The 19,793-nt window shown below is 55.7% G+C and overlaps 1 protein-coding gene and 1 long non-coding RNA gene across 11 annotated transcripts in view; one reads left to right on the top strand and one right to left on the bottom strand.

The window, feature by feature from the left end:
* Nucleotides 1-83: 83 nt before the first annotated feature.
* LOC108410012 (uncharacterized) lies at nucleotides 84-12,742 on the bottom strand. 2 transcript variants are annotated; one of them, XR_005055578.2, is made up of 3 exons: nucleotides 12,293-12,742; nucleotides 7,545-7,632; nucleotides 84-207 (listed from the first exon to the last, which is right to left on the bottom strand). It is a non-coding gene; the product is annotated as an uncharacterized lncRNA (long non-coding RNA). The 2 variants fall into 2 exon arrangements; XR_001856385.3 differs by lacking the exon at nucleotides 84-207 and adding an exon at nucleotides 639-4,000 and having other exon boundaries at nucleotides 12,293-12,741.
* Nucleotides 475-19,793, top strand: part of HDAC5 (histone deacetylase 5) — a 33,889-nt gene continuing 14,570 nt past the window's right edge. For 2 of the 9 annotated variants that reach the window (XM_017680890.3, XM_017680887.3), the window contains exons 1-3: nucleotides 475-628; nucleotides 6,039-6,249; nucleotides 13,076-13,147. In XM_017680890.3, the coding sequence (XP_017536379.2) occupies nucleotides 6,228-6,249; nucleotides 13,076-13,147 (94 nt within the window). In that variant the 5' untranslated portion in view covers nucleotides 475-628; nucleotides 6,039-6,227. Of the gene's footprint in view, nucleotides 629-6,038; nucleotides 6,250-11,775; nucleotides 11,853-12,742; nucleotides 13,148-19,793 lie in introns of those variants that run through there. The other 7 variants (XM_017680889.3, XM_036997174.2, XM_073235675.1 and 4 more) reach the window with 6 other exon arrangements.

Raw genomic sequence — 19,793 nt, 5'->3', positions numbered from 1 at the left:
TCAGTCTTTTCTTTCCCTGGCACGGATGCAACGTGTGCGGTCGGAGCTGGCAGGTTCAAGACCTGTCCCAGCCATTCATCCACATCCTGGCCCCTCAGCTGGGGCCTCCGCGGGCTTCCCAGTTCCTAGGAATTCATCTCCAGTTCCCCTCCTCCACCGCGGAAGGGCTTGTTGAGGAGAAGCTTAGGTAGGCAGCGACTGCACCATCTATGGTTTGGAAAGGAAGTGGAGGAAGCGCAGGGAGGAAGATCGAGCGTTTCTACTACAACTCGCGTGGCCTTCCCCGCGACTCCCCACCGCAATCCTAGGCAGGGTACCGGCCCTTTAAGAAACTGTCACGGTGGCGCTGCTGGCCCCGCCCAGCGGGGGAGGGCCGAAAGGGAGGGGAGGGGTTGGTGTTGGCTGAAGAGGGAGGCAGGTTGTTGGGGGGGAGTCTGGGTCTATTTTTAGCTCCGGGTCGGGTCACGTGATGGGAGTGACGTCTCCGAATGTTGTTGTTGGTGGCGGTGGCGAGCGGAGCCGGAGGAGCCGCCGCAAAGATGGAGGAGCCGTCGAGGAGGCGCTGCCGCTGCTGCCGCCGCCGCTGCTGCCGCCGCCGCCCGCGAAGCCGGAGCTCGAGCCGCAGGGGGTGAGCGCGCCACAACACCCCCATACCGCTTCCTCTCGGTCCCTGGGACGCGAGGTGTTGCCCCCTCCTGCCGTCGCTGCCCTGGGCTCCCGCGCGCGCCCCGCGCTCCGCGCCCCGCTTCCTTCCTCCTGGAGCCCGATGCTGGCTGGCGCCCCCACGGGAGCATCGCCAGTCCGGGAGCAGGGCTTCGGGGTTGCAGCGCGCGCCCCTCCCCGTCCCTCATGCAGGGGCGCCTTCCCTGCAGTAAAGGGAGGGGCCGGCCTTCCCGAGACCCGCACCCCCAAACGGCCGGGAGATCAGCCGAAGCTGTCTGGTTTGCCTCCTCCCCGGGGGTCGCATGTTGCGTTGCAGAGCGATTTGAGCCCAGCGCCGGGATTCTAAGCAGACCCCTCTTTGCGGGACTTCCTTTCTTGGTACCCTGAGGTGAGGAGCGCTGCCCACCCTATAGCGCTTACCACCCAAACCTAAGAACGCGTTTTTGATTTTGTGTCCTTGACTTCCGTGCCTGGAGAGGGGGCCTGCAGGCCCACCTCACTTCTTTCTCCCATTAGTCTCACCGCTTCCCCGTTGAGGCGTTACTGGGTTTGTTCCCACCCTCTTCTCCCGTCTGACACCCTGGAGCCAGAAAGAGCTAGGAGATGAAAGCTCCCCCATTTGTCTGGGGTGGATTGCCCCTCTCCCCCGCCCTTTTTCATCCTGGGTCTGTAATTTAGGGAGGCGGGGACACTGCTTGTGCCTTTTAACTTGGGGGAGGCCGCTTCCCTACCTGTCTCTGGGGCCCTGGGGAAGATGTGAACTGGCTGGGTGATAAGTAATTAATCCTAGAGTCTGGTCGGTGGGGAGAGGAGAGGGGAAGGTGGGGGTGCCCTATTTGGGGGAGGAGGTGGCCACTGTTGGCCTCCTGAGATGAGGTGTGCCCCTTAAGAGGAAGGGTAGCAGCTGCAGTTGCTTTTGGCGGGGGTGGCTCAAGGGACCCAACACTCTGGCAGTGACCACTGTGCTTCTGGGGCCTGGAATTAGCTTTGTTTGATTGGGGGTGGTGACGGGGGTGATTGGGTTCAGGGTCCAGCTGGGAGGGGTGGATGGAGCCAGGTCACAGGAACAATAGGAGGCAGGGGGTGAGAGACTCAGGAGTCTTGGCAGAGGGACTCCTATACAGACCACCTTGAAGGACTGGAACCAGGGTCTGGGTCTTTCCCTGGGCATCTTCAGGTTCAGGGGATGTAGGGAAGGAGGGTCCCCAGTCCAAGTTCCAGGCACCAAGACCCCCACCTCCACCCCGACCCCAGCCTATGCTGGCTGTTGAGATGCTGGGTTGGGCTGTGGATGGTGAGTGAGCCATGTTCGTTGGGCCTGCCTGCTTCTTCATTCCAGTCTTCTCTCCTTCTCAGTCCTAAACAACAAAGCTTGGAGAGATCTTGGTTTGCCTCCTACCCCTTTTCTTGAATCCTCTCCTTGCTTTTTCTCCGCCTGGACTTGGATTTGGGCTGTGTCTTGAGAAGGCAGGCAGGGGTCTATCTGAGAGGGGTGGACCCCCAGCATTCCCACTGTGTCCTGGGAATGTATGCATGCCAGGAGCCAGAGAGACAGATACCAGGTGCAAGTAACTTGGGGGCAAGGGTGGAGGGCAAGTTAACTCTGTGCAAGCCTTCCCTTCCTCCCAGTAGATCCTCTGTGGCTGGATCAAGTAATTTGGGGGTGTTTGGGGGCAGCAGTATCTCATGCCCCACCCACTCCAAGTAGCTGCTGAGACAAAGGTTTGCTTTCTCTTCCCTAGGGGTGGTGTCTTAGCTGTGTGTTTAGAAATGGGGCTTGGGGATGGGGGAATATTTTATGTTTTTGTATAAGGGGGAGGGGGACATGCTATAGAAATTGGGGGGAGTGCAGTTGGTGCCAAAGTACCAGCTGCTCTTTAATAATTAATTCTTCCTACTCACATCCCTTTGAGGAGGGATGTCTGGAACACGGCATCAGGCTCAGCCAGCCTGCTAGAGGACGCGCTCCTGTTGGGGTGGGGGTGGGGGAGAGACTGCCAGGGGGGCGGCTCTTGGCATTTTTGGAGCACTGTCGCTTGCTCATGAATGAAAACCTGATGCAGCCTTTGAGGGGGCCTATTGTAGCTGACTTTGGCTAATTAAACTTTCTCTGCCGTTCTTTTCCTCCATCCCACCTCACCCTAGCCCCTGCCCCAGCCCTTTCTTGAATGGGGACCCTGTCTCCTAGTGCTGGGGAGGGGGTAACAATCTGCCTGAGGTTTTAGGGCAAACAGACCCGGTCTTCTGCCCTGTGCCTCCGCCTTCTACCTCCCTCTCCTCTCATCACTGCCCCCCCCCCTTTTTTTCTAGAAATAGCAGCCTCCTCCATCTGGCTTGTGCAGATGCCTGGAGCTGCGTCTGAGCAGACAAACAGAAATGGGCCGATTGCAAAAATGAATTTGTCAGCCTGGTGCCTTTTTTTCTCCCCTGTTGTCCTCCCGCTTCCCTTAGTTTGGGGTCTGGACATCCAAGTTGGCCTCCCCTCATGGCTTACAATCCTGGGCTTCTGGTGGCCCAGTTTGGGGAAGACACACGTGATGGAAGCTGTTGGAGGCTGGGAAAAGTGGACTGCCATGCCCATGGTCAGGAGATGTCCAGATGAGAAGTCGTTTGTACACTGGGATGGATTGTCTGGGCGTGTAGCTTTCAGATGAAGTCTTCGGGGTAGATCTCAGATGGTGGGCAATCTCAGGTTCATGAGATTTGGTCTAGAGAGCTCACCTGGCCACTTGTAACTAGGGAGGGGACTCTGGCCACAGTGCTTAGGACTTGGGCCTGCCTCTAGCTGGTGTGTTGGGAGAGGCCTGCCCGGTAGTGCTGGAGCCAAGGTTCCAGAGAGGCCCTCGAAGGGACACCCAACACCCCAGGAATTCTGAGGGAGTTGCCCCGCAGGGCAGCATTGTGAACTTGTGGCCTTTGGGGCATTACATTGATTCATGTCTCCCTCACTTGTCTGCCCTTCTCCTCCCAGCCTCTGACAGAGTTTTTATTGCTCATAAATGGGGTGGGGAGTGTCCCCCTAGGGTTTGCCCTATCTTCTCTGGCTTAGCCATGAACTTGCGGGGTGAGAGGCAGCTGGTTTCCCTCATTCTTTGCCCTGCCATCCAGGCTTGAGGTGGGAGGTGGGTATGGGTTCTGGAGTGGGACAGAGGTCTGTCTGGAAGAGAGACTTGACAGGGGCAGGGGGAGGGCCTGGGTTCTGCTTACTTATGACTTCATGGAAGCCAGGCTGCTCACTGGTTTGGAATCCAAGTGTTCGGTCATCCCGGCGCCACACAGCTATTGGTCCCTGACTGTCCACCAAGACCCTTATATAACATTCAGCAGTGACTTTCTCCTGCAGAGGAGGAACCAAATAGCTCAGGTTTTAACCATAGCTCTGGCCTTTTTCGCCCTCCATGCCCCACCCCAGACAAGAATCTACACCTATTCTGATCGGATACTGCTTTGTTTCTGAGGAGTTCCCTTTTCACTCAGGAGGCCTGATGGGGATATTGGCAGACACTGCCCACAGGTGGGCAGGGGCCCAGGGGTCCTGCTGCATCCTGCAGGGTGGGAGCCCACTGGGAGTTCTAGGAGCTCCTGCCTTCCTCATCTCCCTGGGGCATGAGACGGGGGTGGGGGGTAGGGGGGCTCAGGGTGGATTTTAACTTAGCTTTTGTACCATTGAGGCCCTATCCTTTCTGGGTGCCCTGCCGTGATGTCTTTCACCAAGAAGATGGGCTGGGCCACTCAGTCTGCTGGGAGTCGTGGGAATTTCTGAACCTGTGCTCTCCAGCCCACAGGAAAGGGTGTGAGTGGGACCGGGCGCCAGCCCTGGGGTGGGCACAGGCGAGCTGCCTGCCCATGCAGGCCCTGCCGGGGCACCAGCAGCCCCACCTGCTGCATTCCTGAGCTTGGCCCCACACCTGTGCCTGCCTAGAGCAATTTAGCCCCTTCACTCTGCCTCCTCCTGCCTTCCGTCTGAGTGCACTTTCTCCAGCTAGAGTCTAGACCCTGTGGGTGAGAGCAGGGGGCAGCAGGCCTAAGAAGATTTGAGTTCTTCTTAGTGTGTGCACGGGGTGTGTGTGTGGGGTTCTGTACCTGTGCCGTGACTGCCTGGCTACTCCACTCCAAATGGACCCCACCCGTGGGAATCCTTGATGAGTATGCAAGGCTGAGAATTAATCCTGCCAGGAAGGTGAGGTGGGGGGAGGGGGGCAGAGCTGATTGCTTGTTTCCGGCTGGAGGAGCAGAGTTAGAGCTTAAGCATCCAGCTCTTCTCAGCTTCATCTGATCACTTCCTGCTACCTAATTTTTATGGGGTATTGGAGGGCCTGCCTTCATTTGGAAGAAAATGAGATCATGTCTGGGGTGGATCATGGGCTGTTTAGGGATGGGCCCAGGTGGGTGCATGCGCAGTGTCTGGGGTTTGAGGACTAGCTGTGGGGCAGAGGCAGGTAGGGAGCTGGAGGTGTAGGGACAGGTTGGCAAACTCATCCTGTAATACTGGGACATCTCTATTGCAATATTGGTCTCAACAGGCCCACTGCTGGGCCTTTTGGTGCCTTTGTACAAACTGGGGAAAGGTGTCCCTTACTCTGGGTGAACTTAGCCTGGGTGACCCATGGCTTGGCAGGAAGAACACAGACTAGATTTCAGACCTGCTTGTGCAGGACACAACCTGTACAGCACAGACAAAGCCCTACTCTTGGGCCCTGGTCCCTAGACTGGGGGCCACTGGATATGGATGGGTAAGTGTCTTTGCCTTTCCATGTTTCTGTGGAAACAAAATGGGTTATGGAGGGGTGGTCACTCTCTTTCCCTGACCTATTGTTGAATGGGAGAGACCAAGACAGAAGCATATCACATTTCCAGAGTTGGATGGCCTCAGATGGGCATTAGAGGCTCAAGGGTCAGAGAGTAGAGTAAATGACTCTATCTCAGAGTCCTAGCTCAGGCTTCTGAGGCTGGGATACCAGTTTCTTTCCTAACTACTGCCAGTGACTCCAGATCCACCCTGCATCTCCCACTGCTATGGATACAGTTTAGAAACTTCCCTGCTCTTTCTCCTTTAGCACAACTCAGTCCCATATCAGGCACCCTTGGGAGTCTACAAGGTCTCCTCACTTGGCAGTGGACACTGTTGGCCTGAAAAGGAGTTTGTTTAGGTGTGGCTGCTATAGCCATTTCCCTTCCCTTGAGTGCTGGCAGCCTTGCCAGTTAGAAAGACAAGAAACCAGGGTCTTGTCCAGTTCTTCTGATTCCCTTTGTGTCCCTAGGCAGGTGTACCTCCTTCTCTTTTCCAGGTGGAAACTGACAAGCAAGCTCCGAGGTCTCTTTGACTCTCAGATTCCTGTGTTGGGGGCCTCTAACCCTGCTCCATCTCTCTCCAGGGATGCTGTTGTGAGTGCCTGACTGCCTCGCCCTGGAGGATGGCCTCGGATGGGCATTAGAGGCACAGCGGCCCCGGGCTCCTGTCCCGTCCGTCTGTCTGTTATCGGCTGTCTCTCTTGACATCACTGCAGCTCCACCCCCTCCCATCCCAGCCCCCAACACCAGCTTCCTGCAGCCCCAGAGCCGGTATGAACTCTCCCACCAAGTCGGGTAAGAGCTGGGAGGCTGGAGATGTGCACCCTGGGGTGGCTTTGGCCACAATGGGCTGTGTGGGTTTCCAGCCCAAACCAGCTGACTTTTAGGGTCGCAGCTGTGTAGGAATGAAGCGTCAGGTGTGAAGAAAAGGACAGAGACAAACCCGAAGTTGACCATGGAGTAGAGCTGGGAATTAATGGCTCAATCGTCTAGCCTGGCCCTGGGAGACATGGGTCCAACTCTGTCCCCATGCCTGCCCTCTCACCTTGGGGGCCTTCATTCCAGCTCTGTCCTGCCCTGTTCACCAAGACAGGCAGGCCTGAGGGGGGCTGTGTATCCCTGAATCTCACTGGGTGGTCCAGGGGTGATGTTGGAAGGAATTCCCTACAACACATGAATGTTCAGCTTCCATTCTGTGGTGGCAGCTTCTCTTCCCTGTAGAGTGTTTCTCTGCATTCTGTACATTTTTCTTAGTGGAGGTTTGCAGGGCCTGTGACCTTAGCCCATGTTGGGGTGTGTGATATTGGAGTCAGGGGTGCAGTGACATGTTGGCAGAGGAGTCTTGGCTGTCTCCTTTGAGTCTAGGTAGACTGTCCCTTCTCTTGAGCCCCTGGACATGGTGGATTCCTAATTTGGGGTATCTGACACTGAGATTTCCTGTTTCCCTCTGCTCCTGGGAGCCTGTCTAGTGCTGCCAGAAATAGTCCATGGGTGGGACCCCAGGCAGCGTTGTGCTGGGTGGGTCTGGGTGTATGCCCACGAGGATGTGTCCAAGTGCCCTGGGCCAGACCCTCCAGACTTCTCGCAGGAGGGTTGTGGGTCCGAGTGGTCAGAGTAATAACTGCCTTCTCTCCTCGGCTGTCTCCTTTTGCACAGTCTTAAAGGGTCAGAGTCCTTCTTGCTCAGTTTCACCCATCTTGGACTCCACATCTTTTTCCAGAGGGATAGAAGGATATTTTTCCTTCTTTTGGGCTTAGAGCCAAGACCCTGCTTGCAGGATGGTACAGAAGCAGCATCAGCATCACAGAGGGATCCAGGCCTCCTCTCCCCCATAGTCAATTGGCTGGACCAGACGTTTTCTGTTGTGGGGTCCCAGCGCTGGTGATATGTGAGAGAGACCCTGCCTGGGGTCCTAGGGGCTCCGGCAGACTCAGGGAAGCTGGGAGCTGGTGGGATTATCTGGGCTTGTGCCGTTTATTTTGGTCAGGGCTGTGCCCCCTCCCCTCTCCCTTTGTAGCGCGCCATTTTCAGAGCATGGGCTGTGGGCAGAGTAGAGTGCCAGCTGTAGAAGCTGGGCTCCTGAGACTTACCAAGTGAGCTTTGCCTGATGAACCCCCATCTGCAGTGGTTGCGGTTCTTTCCCAGATCCTCCTGCCTCTGCCCTTCCTTTCGTTTAACCTGTAGGAGTTGTGCAAGGTGTTAGACACGGAGAAGTCTGTGTGCCCTTGGTACTGGAGGGGTGGCTGTCAAGTTCTGCCTTCCTGCTTCCTCCTCAGGCTAGTCTGGCAAAGGGAAAGGGGGGAGGGTTGGTGGGTTCTCATCAGTCCCCTGCCCATCTCAGCTGGACACTGCCCCTGGCAGGGCAGGTCGTGCCTGGCAGTGCTGCCTACTGCTCCTCTCCTCTGGGCTGCTGCACTGACCTGACCAGGAGCCACCTCCAGTCACACTGGGGTCTGACCCTTGGCCCAGTGAACAGAAGCAGCCCAGAGGCAGCTGTTGGTGGCTTGGGAAGGACCCGTCCTAGCTTTGGAGTTTCATTCTCTTATAGTAAAAAGCTAAAATCCTCAATTTTGAATATGAGAAGGCACTGGGTTGCTTTTCTTAGGTCTTGTGGTCCAAGTTCCCCTTGCAGCCAGTGCCGTCAGGGCTGGCAGGAGTGTGGCAGTAGCTTGGGGTGTCCACCAGCACACGAGGCAGGCTGCCTGGGAGTGGCTGCGGAGCCAGCCAGGAGGGGCTTCCTGAGTGGGGCCTGTGGCATTGGCCTTGCCTCCTGGCTGACTTTCCAGCTCCCCCCAGCAGGGGGAGATGCTGTCTACGTGAGTTTGGGAAGGAGTGAGTTTGGGAAGATGGGAGAGTAGGAGGGGGCCAGAGACTGGGAACTTCATTTGGGACTGTGGGGAGGCCTCCGAGTTGGGATCATTGCTTGGGGGCATCCCCCTGAGGCCCTTCTCTCAAAGCCTTCCTGGGACTCTGGGACTGCCTGTGGTACGTGGAGTTAGAACTGCCCTGGGCCAGGGAGACGGCAGCTGCCCGCGCCTGCTATTCCTAGAGTTCAAGGTAGCATCTGGGCTGGGAGTGGGGTGCTTGGTACATGGCAGAAGCCTGGAAAGCACATGCCTTTCAACTCCATGGAAGTAAAATGAAACCATGAGTTGTGTAGCTGGGCATGCAGGTGTCCTCCATGGATGCCCTACAGGAAGCCCCAGGGAAGAGCACGGGGCCACCGGGTGGGGATAGAAGTGGGATGATGAAAATGGTTAGTCCCCGGGGCCTGGGTGCCCTCACCCCTGATCACCTCCCACCCCCTCCCCAATCTCCGAAGACTTGCTCCTCTCTCCTTAGGGAACAGAACAGCACTGTTCCTGGTTCCTCTCCATTTCTCTCAGGACAGGAGCTTTCCTGTTCAGCAAATCTTTGCTGAGCATCCCCAACGTGCTGATCCTGAGCTTGGGAAAAATGGTAGATGGTCTATCCCTGCCCTCATAGCAAACAAGTTAGTAAGGAAACATGTCCTGGGTAGGGGGTGGCAGGCAGAGACTTGGAGTGATTTACTTCTGGGGCTCACTCCACTCCCCGGAGAGTGGGAGTTGATAGACTTGCCTCTGGGCTGGGCTCAATGCCAGCCCTTGACCTGATTTGCCTCTTTTGCAGTCCTGGGAGTTAGAGAGGCCATTGATGGGGCTTCCCTGAGGAGGCCGCTCTCTGCATCTGGCTTCTCTTTAGGCAAAAGGGGGCTTGAGGAGTGAGGCTTTCTTTAGTTTTTTGGAACTGATCATTTCTGCTCCCCTCCATGGGACTGAAAGACTGACAGAGTCCGCTCCTGCCTGGGCTCAGCTAGCCAGGTTAGAGGAGCTGCCCTGGGAGCAGAGGAGAGGGTGAGTGACACCCACCATGTGAGCCGGTCTAAGTGGTGACAGGCCCAGGAGGAGGTGGCCAGGTTCCTTACTCCCAGCGTGGGAGGGGAGACAAGCTTCATGACAACACCTGCCCGCCTAGCGCCTCCCAGCGTGCTCCACACTTTCTCTCCTTCCCTTTCCCAGGAGGGAAAGAGGGAGGGAGAAAGCATCCCCTCCTTTCTGGGTGACCAGAGAAACTGGGGCATGGGTGTGGGGTGGAGCAAAAGGAACCTCGGCGTCCTGCCTCCAAGCCTCAGGCTCAGGCTCTGCCTCTGAGCCCCTGGGGAAGGCGGGCGGTCAGCCTTGAGAAAGAGAAAGTGGGTCAGTGTCATTCACATGGGTCTGGGGTCTGGGAAGTGGGCTCCTGGCATCCCTTCCCACCTAGATGCCCCCGGTGCACCTCTGTGCCTACTGTAGATCAGAATCTGCTCCACCCTCCTCATCCTTCCCTGCTCCCTCATTCCAAAGGGATTGAAGGCCTAGAATGGGATAGTCGGAGGAAGCAAGGTCAACCCTCCGGGGATGTGGGAGGTGCCAAAGTAGATGTTCACCTTTTTCCTGGACTTGCTTTCAAACGAGAGGGATGAACCACCAGTGAGCATGGGACCTGGTACACGGCAGCTCCCAGGTGATGCCGATGGGCTCCAGCATGACTGGGCTCAAAGGGCAGTAGAGAACTGGAAGGCAGGCAGGCCTGCTGTCTCTGTACTCCAGGGCAGCTGGCACCCTGCACTCTGTCTGGGCTGCTCCTGGGCCAGCCTGTGACTTTTTTACTATGCAGCAAACAGACCTGGCTTTCTTCATTTTGGTCAGGGCCCCACCCCATCCTTTTGGGCCCAGGAAACAGAACCTGGAGGAACTTGAAGAGCCGGCATTAGACTCTTCCCCTTCTCCAGATTTGGAGGGTCAGGAGGCTTGAGCCAAGCTTCCGAGGGAACACAGCCATTGAAGTCTGTAGGGGCTGGTGCTGGCTTCAAATGAGACTCAGGTACCCCATGCTTGATGGGACCTTTGTAAGGTTGTGGGGTGACATGGGAGAGCCAGGTGGGTGGGGAGGGAGAAGAGAAATGAACCATGAAGAAAGAGGCTATAAAGCAGGAAGGGTTGAAGTTAGACACTGGGAAGACCTTATTGTATCACTTGAATCTCAGAAATAAAAAAGACACTTGTCCCCAAGTTAAAGGCCTCCTCTTTTACTTCCCTGGAGGATTCTGGGAACTGCTTGAGGATAGTTTAGTTGTGTCTGACACTTTGCTTCCTACTTTATACTGCTACGAATGCCTAACAGTGCTGGGAACTGCCCTAAGCCCCTGGCTTGGGCCACCTCTGGGTTCTCCCACCTTTCCTAAGCTCAGAATTCTCTTTCCTTAGGTTTCTGGCCGCTCCAGGTTCTGGGAGCCCTGCTTTTGACTCACTGAAGCTGCTATCTTCCTCTCCTCCAGAATAGGGCTCCCTAGCATACTCTCCTGTGCCTGGGGCAGGCAGAGAGAGCCAGGACAGGGCTAGCCAGCCCTTCCAGTTGCTCCCAGCGTGGGTGGGTGGAGTCCTGGGCTGGGAGGGGCAACTGCCTCTGGCTTTCTGGGCTCTCCTGAGTCTGCTGCCTGTCATCACACTAAGGGGGACCTTGACTTTCCCTACCCTTTCCTTCTTGAGAGAGCTTGGCTGGCCAAGATGAGGTCGAAGCAGGGGTTAGTGAACAAGGTCTCCAGATCTAAGGTGTCTACCAACTCTAGACCCTTGTGGGAAAGCACTGCTCCATCATCATTTTGCTGGAGTCTTCCCTGGCCAAGAAGTCAAGGCTCCAGATCGTTGTTTAGGTCCTGTTCTCCTCTACCCTGCCACTGCCAGTCTGCATCCTGCCAGCCAGTCTAGGACCTGGAAAAGCACACCTCTGCCACGTGCCCTATTCATGTGTTCCCCACACCTGAGGGCAGGAGGCCCCTTTACTGTTGCTGGCTAGCAAGATGGGCTCCAGGAGCCACAGCCAGTCTGTCCTTGGTTGGCCAGCTCCTTCCAACAGAGGAGGGTGAGGTCATCTAGTCCAGGGAGAGGACAGGTGTCCCTGGCTCTGTGCCTGGAGTTGGGGGCAAGGAGGGGCCAGGAGGGGGCTCCAAAATAGAAACTGTGACATCAGGAAGGGGGAGGGGGACACAGATCCAGGAATAGCCAGTCTATTAAAAGGCTCTAGTGAGGTTGGGGGGCCAAGTGGGATCTCTGTACCAGTGGGATGCACAACCTGAGGAGAAGGGATAGTCGCCTCTGTGGGCAGGGTAGGTGGGCGTCACCATCCTGATGGTGTACCAGCACCAAGTCCCAGTGGCCCCAGGAATGAGCTGCTCTGCCAGGGTCCTGGGTGGGGGTGGGGGGGTGTCAATGTACTTGTTAACAAAAACCCTGAGGCAGTTTCATGTCCTCCCTTGTGTAGGAGGCAGTGGGCTGTGGTGGTTAGAGCTCAGACTTGAGCCTCGGACATCCCAGCCCTATCGTTTAAGCAGACCTAGGGTGAGTGACTTCATCTCTCTGTGCCTCGGTTTCCCTATCTGCCCGTATCTCCTGAGGTTACCATGCAGAATAAATGAGGTGATGTATGTGCTGGTCTTAGCACTGCATCTGGCACATTGCCAGGGAAAAGCTAACCTGTGCTCTGAGAATGGGCAGGTGCTCTGGGTCCCCTTCCCTGGGCAGGGGTGAGGCCTGTGCAGGAAGAGCCTCCTTGCCCTCCTGGAAGAAAGTTGAGCTGCTCTTGGAGGTAGTATCCCTGAGGGGTAGAAGGGTGCTGCCTTTAGCTGCTGCTCAGGGATCTCCTCGTTGAGGGGGCAGCTCTGGAGGAAAACAGATGTTAAATAAATTCCCATCGGCTGTTAGAAGGACTCTAGGGAAGATGCAGTTAGGCCAGGTGGCCCTGTCTGCCGCCCTCTCCCGGACCCTTCCAGTTCCTTTACCTGCTGTGGATGGTGACAGGGAAGATAGAGGATGGAATCCAGCCCCTCGCCTGCCAAGAAGAGCGCCAGAGCTGCTCCCAGACACTTTGATACTCCGGCCTGTGCCCTTCCTCAGCCCAGTCCCTGGCCACCCGGCTCTGTGGCCTTGGCCCTGAGGGCAGGCCCTCCCTTGTTCCCATCCCCCTGCCTGGCGCTTCCTCCTGGGGTGGAACACGCCCCCCCACCGCCCCACGGGGCCTCCGCCAGGGCTGGCAGCCGGCCGGCGGCTCCCTGAGCATGCTCCACCTATTTATAGACAGGGCCCTCCCCCAACTGCTATTTCAGTCTTCTGCCAGCTGCCGGCGGCTCATTCGGGAAGGAGGAGCAGGGAGCCAGGCCCAGAGCTGTCACCAGGGCTGGGAGGGAACACAGAGAGCCCGCCTGCCTGCTGAGCTCCCCTTCCTGTCCCCTGAGTACTCAGCCGTACCCGGCTCCTGGGAGCTGGGGAAAAGCTGGTGGTTGGATGCCCTTCTAGAGGAGAGCTGGGCCTATAACTCCGGGGCCTCCTGGTTCCTCCTGCCGCCAGGAGGGCCCAGGCCGATGAGGTGCCTTCCCGCTGCACGGGTCTCAGCAGCAGTGGCCTGAGGGAGCCCCTGAGCAGTGAGGGCCCTGCCCAACCACCTTCCCTCTGGCTGACTCCCGCCTTCGGCGGCCCCCTCCCTGGCATGCTGCTGGTGCCCAAGGCTCAGGGGCTCGTGGAGATGCTGCAGACCATCTATGAGACGGAATCCTGTTTCTCAGCAGATGGGATGTCAGGCCGGGAACCATCCTTGGAAATCCTGCCTCGGACCCCTCTACACGGCATCCCTGTGTCAGGTAAGTGCCTTGGTATCCCTGCCTGCCCTCTGCCATTGGGCATTCTTGTCCCTGGGTCTGAGCCTTACCCACATAGGGTCCCACTTAGATCTTTCTGGAGGGCTTTGTTGAGAAGGTGGTCAGGGGAGGTGTGCTCACTGAGGTGGGCTTCCTTGCCCTCCCTGGTCCAGAACATGTCCTTCTGCCATCCTTCCAGCTGTACTCTGCTGTATCTCTTCGAGTCCTTTTGGCCTCCGGCAGGGTCAGCATCAGCTGCTGGGGTCCTGGCCTCATGGGCACCTTGGTCAGAGGGGACGAAGTGGGTCAGTGACCTGCCTCCAGGCTGCCCGCTCCCCAGGTCTGGGCAGGGGAAGAAGCCATAGCCAGAGTGTCCACAAGAATAAAGTCTGCCCCAGCTGCTCTGGCTGGGTTCTGGAGGTTCAGAGGGTCCAGTACAGTGATTTCTGCAAGTTTCCTGTCAGGAGTCCCCTGGGAATCAGACACTTGGGGAGGAGGCTTGATGCAGCTATGATAGAGTTAGGCAGAGGTTGGCAGTTGGGGTGTTGGGTGCTACCTTAGCTCCAACTTCTGCATGCCTCTTCTTCCCCCTGACCTTGGTTTATTCCCATCTTGTGAGGATGAAGGGGCGTTACTCTGGGTCATTTGGGCTTGAGATCCCCTGCCCTGCTACCTTCTCAGCAGGAACTTTTTTAAAGGCTCCTGGTTGGGGGTTGGGGTCCCCAGAGCTGGGCTACTGCCTCTCTTCCTCCCAGGAACCTGTTGGCAGCATCAGGCCTTTCTGGCACAGCCTCCCTACCAGGCCGGCACCACAGGATGCTTCCTCTAGGGAGGGGCCTGCTGGACCCATGCCTGCTTGGCCCCTCCTGGCAGTAGCTCGGCACTTGGGTGTAGGTGTCTGTGTGGTCTGTATGGGGAGTCTGCCTCTAGATACGTAGGTGTGGATCCTAAGCTTTGAACTGGAAAGTAGAAACTATATGCCTACCTATGCAGGTACCTGTGGTCTGGCTCTTGGCTATCCAGGGATCAGATTGCGGGTGGGCTAGGATGTGTCAGAGGTCGAATGTTTTGTGAAGATTTGGAAAATGCTTGGAACAAGTCTTGCCATTTGCCTGGGCATAGATGCCCATGTAGTTTCCTAGGGTAGGGGCATAACCCTGGGGGCCAACCATGCAAAATACCTACCCAGTCCCCTGGGAGGGAGTATAAATATGAGTGCTGGGCAAGCCCTGGTCTAGTTGAGCCTGCAGCTCTAGCTGAGGACTCTGCCTGCTCATCCCTTCCCTAAAGCTTCTGGGAGTCAAGGTGGTCTCTTCGAAAGCAGAAGACTGACTGTACAAAACATCTTTTGGGGCCAACTCTACCCCATTTGGTAGATGCCCTGTCAGTCCACCCATCCTGCCCTGTGCCCCCTGTCCCTTGCCTTCCAGCAGCAGCTGGCAGTTAGCTTGAAGTTTCCTCTTCAATATGTTCTCTCACCACCTTTCAAGGTAGACCCTTTGCAGACTGGAGCCCTGCTAGCCGCATCCCTTACCTAAGGCTGCCTGCTTGCCCCTGCATAGGCCCCCCGCAGCCAGTCCCTTTTTCCAGATCCCTGTCTCCCCCTGCACCCCAACACTGCCTAGCTTTCTGTTAGGTGGTGTGGTCCATGCTGGCAGGAGGGAGGCGTGAGTCACCTCAGTGACTCGGTGAGAGGGCTAAGAATGTTCCCCCTGTGCAGCTCTGATGCTGTGTCTGTGACGCGGCTGGGGACAGATATAGGCCTGGAGCTCGGCTGCCTCTTTTTTTTTTTTTTTTTTTTTTTGCCTCTGGAATGTAAATAGATGTTTCAAATAGAAACACTTTAACCTTTGGGTTAAAAAAAAATCCACCCCGGATAAACACGGCCATGAGGGCCAAGCAGCCTGGTGTTCCCCTTCCCCAAGCTCTGCCTCTTCTCCCCATCTCTTGATTAGTCTCCAGACAGGTCAAGCCTGTGGCTAAAAAAGCAGGTGTCCAGGGATGTTTCTCGGGTGGTGTGTGTCACCAGGCCACTCCAGCCCATGGGTTTGGGGAATAGGGCTTCCCAGAATGGGTGCCTACTCTGGACTCTGCCTGCTCCAGCTGCAAGACCTTGGGACCCTATTCTAGGGGCATCTTTGTTCTCTGGGCTGTCCTGTTTACTGCCATTCCCCAGCACTTAGCACAGTGCCTGACACATGGATGAATGAATGTTGTTTGAGGGGGCTGGTGGCAGCATTCTGGGGCTTGGCCCTCTGGGCGAGTAGACACATACGGTGAATTGCCCCGGAGGATGAGCTGCAGCATTGGCAGGCAGAGCCCATGAGGGATGCAGAGCACTGTCTGCTGTTCCTGCTTGAAGAAGGGGCAAATTGCAGCTTCCACTAGTGCCATCTGAGGTCTTCCTTGACATATGGGGTGTCTGCCTGACTCCCCCGTAACAGCTGAGCATACAGTGGGCATCCCCTTCATCCAGGCCTGGTCCCAGGTTTGGGAGCCCAGGAGCTTGAACTCTGGATTGGGACTCCCAAGGACTCAGTGCTGGGGGACCCCCTGCCTCCCTCCTGTGGGCCCTGAAGCCCCTCCACCTGGACCCGGCAGAGCTGATGCTTGGGCAGTGTGCGGGATGTTATGAGCAGGCATGGAGGAGTCTCCTTTCCCCGGTAAGGGAGGGTATGCATCTTGCTTGTGCAAGGAAGGATGCTATGGATTCTGGGAAGTGCCTTCGGGTTTATGTTTGGTATTGGGGTTTCCCCTGGATATCTTGCTCACATTCTTGAGACTGTTCCAAGCTTGGCTGGGTATGTTGGGGTATAGGTGTAAAGGTGTGGAGAAGGTAGGAAAGGCGAGACTTGGGTGGGAAGGGAACAAAGATTGTACTAATTAACGAGTATCATGTGCTTTCTTGACCTTCTCTCTTTTAGGAAGGTATTAATAGCCATGTGTTACAATTGAGAAGGATCAGAGAATTAAGGAACTTACCCAAGGTCACAGAGTGAGTGACGGCTGGGATTTGGACTTGGATCTTTGTGTAGGGCCACTGCCAATCCACACGAAAACTCTTTTGTACAAATTCTTAAAAGATGCCCCTTCTTCTGGGTGGATACATCCTCATGCCAGAGCGTGCAGGCTTAGCAGTTGGAGTGTGCTAGATTTCAACCCCCAACTTGCCCCTTCAGTTGAATGCCCTTGTGCAGTACACAACCTGCACAACCTAATGTGGTGGACCTGTCTTTGTGCCTTCAAAATTTGTGCTCCTAAAGAATAGAGATCAGTCTGGCCTTGATGGGGCTCCTGAGTTTCTGACAGGAGACTCTGTTTTCTAAAATTTTGGGGATCAGTTTATCAACTTTTTTCCTCTCTGGTGGGATTTTGGCCCAAGGGAAGAAAGGAATGAAGTCGAGCATCTAATCATATTCAGACAGCCTCCCCTGCCCCCATCCCTTCTACTTCATCCCCGCTTCTTGTTTTTGAGACCCTCAGCTGTCTCTTCCCTGCTGCACAGCTGCCAGACAGGAAATCAGATTAACTGTGTCCGCACACACAGCTGTAACAGCTGTCAGGTTGGCAGCAGAAAGGGGTGCAGCCAGCCTGGGTACACTGTGAGAAAGTAGTTCTCAAACTTTCAGTTGCATCAGAACTACCAAGGGAATATGTTAAAATGCAGATTCCCAAGCCTTGCCCACTCTACAGGTTCGGAATTTGTAGAGTAGCCCAGGAATCAGTATTTTAAACACATCTCAGGTAATTCCGATGTGAATAGACTAAGACCATGCTCAGAAAAATGGCTGTGTAGACGGGTCGTGGGACCTAGCAGCCTGCCAACAGGTGTCACCAGCATTCCTGGGAAGGCCTTACTGGGCTTTGGGATCCTTAGAAGAAGGGCCTACTGCAGAGGGAGGGAGGCTGTCACCTCAACTGTAGTCAAATCCAGCTTCCAGCAGCCTTGCAGTCTGGAGAGAGAGGATGTCTTGAGATGCTGGGCAGCAGGTGTCTAAACCCCAGCTGGGGTAGGGAATTATGGCAAGTGACCAGGTGGGCAGGGTGCCCTGCTGGACACTCAGGGCTGGGTTGTGCTTGGGTAGAGCAGAGCCCCTGCCCTGGGGCCCCTGCTGTGCACCCCAGGTGTGGAGCGAACAGTTTCAGCAACAGCTGCAGACTCTTGAGTGGTCGGTGTGCCTTTTAATTGCCTCTAGCTTGGTGCCCAAGTGTTTCCTGGAAATGGCTGGGCTGGGAGAATGAGTGTACTTCTCCAGATAGCAGCCCAGGATCAGTGACAGACTCCATCTTCACCAGTGACGCTTTGTGCCTTCAGGGCTCTGCACTCCCCTAGGCTTAAGGTCCTTTGGAAGCTGCCTTAAGGTTTCTGTGGGTCCCCTCCACTCAGTCTCCTTCTCCACTGCACTTTGGGGCTCTGGTTTTCTGTGGGCCGACCAGGTGCCCTGTCTGGTTCCCTGGATCCTTAATATAGAGTTTGACCCTTTGCTCCATCTCTTGTTAAATTCAGGAGCAGCCCTCAAGATTTCTTCTATTCCATAGTGGGGGAACAAGTGAGAAGACCCAGGGTTAAACCCTAGCTCCTCTGCCTCTTTTCCAGGTGATATTGGACAAATTCCTTCCATCTCTGGCTTTACAGCCCTCTGTCAACTAGGGGAGTTGAGTTGCTGATCTGCAGGACCTTCTTGCACTGATATTCTAGGAGTCTGAAGTCAGTTTCACGTTGCTTCTGCCTTGCAAGAAGAGGAATTGGGAAAGTGTGAAATAGTACTGGGAAGAGAGGTGTGCTTACAGTGAGGTTAGAAACTAGGGAAGATGCTGCTGCGGCCCTGAGAGCAGAGACCAAACTTGATGCTCGTCTGTGCTGAACAATACTTTTGAGGGACAAGAGGGATCCCACTGCTGTGGGCTGAGCCATAGAGGAGGTAGTGGGGCAGGAGAGAGAGCCTGGAAGTGCTGCCCTTGGGGGAGGCTCTTCCTAGGGATTCCTTCTCCAGTACTGGGATCCAGCCACTGGCCACTCCATCTTGTGTTGTGTGGGGCCCACGGGGAAGGGCTTTGACTGGGACAGGATCACAGAGCAACCCTGGGACAATCTGAAATGAGAGATAAGGTCTTACTACTCTGGCAGAGATCCGAGCCTGGCTTCTTTAGAATTCAGGTGGTCTATGAACTTGGCTCCATGTAATTCTAAGTATTTTGTTTCATGTACTTAGAAACATTTTGAGAAGTGGTCTATAGGTTCACTAGACTGCTCAAGGGGCCCAAGACTCAAATGTCAGGAGACATTAATAATAGCCCTGACTGACACCTCCCAAGATGTTCCCAGGCCCTGTGCCAAGCTCCTCTGCTTGTGATCTCTCTCCTGAGCCTGAGAGCTCTGGGAGGTAGGTGGTCTTACACCCATTTCACAGATGCCTGCATTGAGTTCAGGGAGATGCTCAGTGCCTTATGCTAGGAAGTGACAGAGCCTGACTGGAACCTTGGTGATCTCTTACTCCATCCAGAGCCCTCATTCTTAACCAGTATGTGATGTGTGTTTGCTGGTGTTACATGAAGAGTTGTGAAAATTGCTAGGTGAGAGTCATCCCTGGTTTGCACATGTCTGAGTTGTGGTAGAACCTGTTGAGCCTAGATTGGCCTCACTGGTCACGTAAAAGCACAGAAATAGATCGTGGGAAACTGTCCTGGGTGGGGAGGGTCATCGGCGTCACTGGGAGTGTGAAATGCTGTTCCCTGCCTCCTTCCAAAATGCCTGAAGGCTGGGATAGGGACAAGAGCCTTCTCCCATTCTCCAGAGGGAGAGAGCGAGGTCATTGGACATTTAAGGAAGCTGCTGCCGCCCCAGCCTGGTGAAGGAACTGAAGGTGGGGTGTCGGTGGAAGGCACTGCTCTCTGGGGTGGGCTGCCCGCCCATTGCTCTCCAGGGGGCAGTTATCCAGGGCTGGCTCTTGCTGAGCACCCCGCATGCCCTGCATGGGAGCCTGGCTGCACAGGTGGTGTTCAGAGGGAGTCTGCTTGGGCTGGGAGTTAAGACCCCTGGGTGTGAGCCTCTGCCACTTAGCTGATGGGATCTGCTGCACTGCAGCCTCACAGGCTTGGTTTCCTGGCTGTGTATGAGGAGGCTGAAGCAGATGCTTTCAAAGGCCCCTTTCACCCTCCCCCCTCTTTTATTAGGGTAACTCCTCAGATCCAGGGCTTATCTGCAGGGACCTCATTTTTGTCCTGTAGACACTAGACACTCCAAACAGCTTTTAGTGCACGTGTTTCTCATACTGTATGTACCTCGGGTCCCCTCCTCCCCCCTTAGCCTTCTGGGGCTCCTGGAAGCAGGGTCTTTATAGAGCCAAGTGTTATGCTTCTTAGGTCTGTGGGCGGGTCCACACACTGTACCACCCTTTTTCTTCCAGGGCTGCTTCAGGGCAACTAAAATAACCATTTCCTTGCTACCAGCATCTCATCACAGGGATTCTGGAACTGATGACGTCTCCAAGAGAGGGTTTGAAGCTGGGGCACGGCTTGCAGTGTGTTTAGAGCAGGAGGAAGGTTTGACCTTGCTCTTGGGCAGCTGGATCTGTTTTTTATTCTGAACCCTTGTTCTCAAAGGTGCTGCTAAAACCTGCTCCTTATGCCCCAGAGCTCCTTGTCTGCT

Source organism: Manis javanica, chromosome 4, assembly GCF_040802235.1.
Source record: "Manis javanica isolate MJ-LG chromosome 4, MJ_LKY, whole genome shotgun sequence".
NCBI lineage: Eukaryota > Metazoa > Chordata > Mammalia > Pholidota > Manidae > Manis > Manis javanica.
This window is presented reverse-complemented; position numbering and strand designations above follow the sequence as displayed.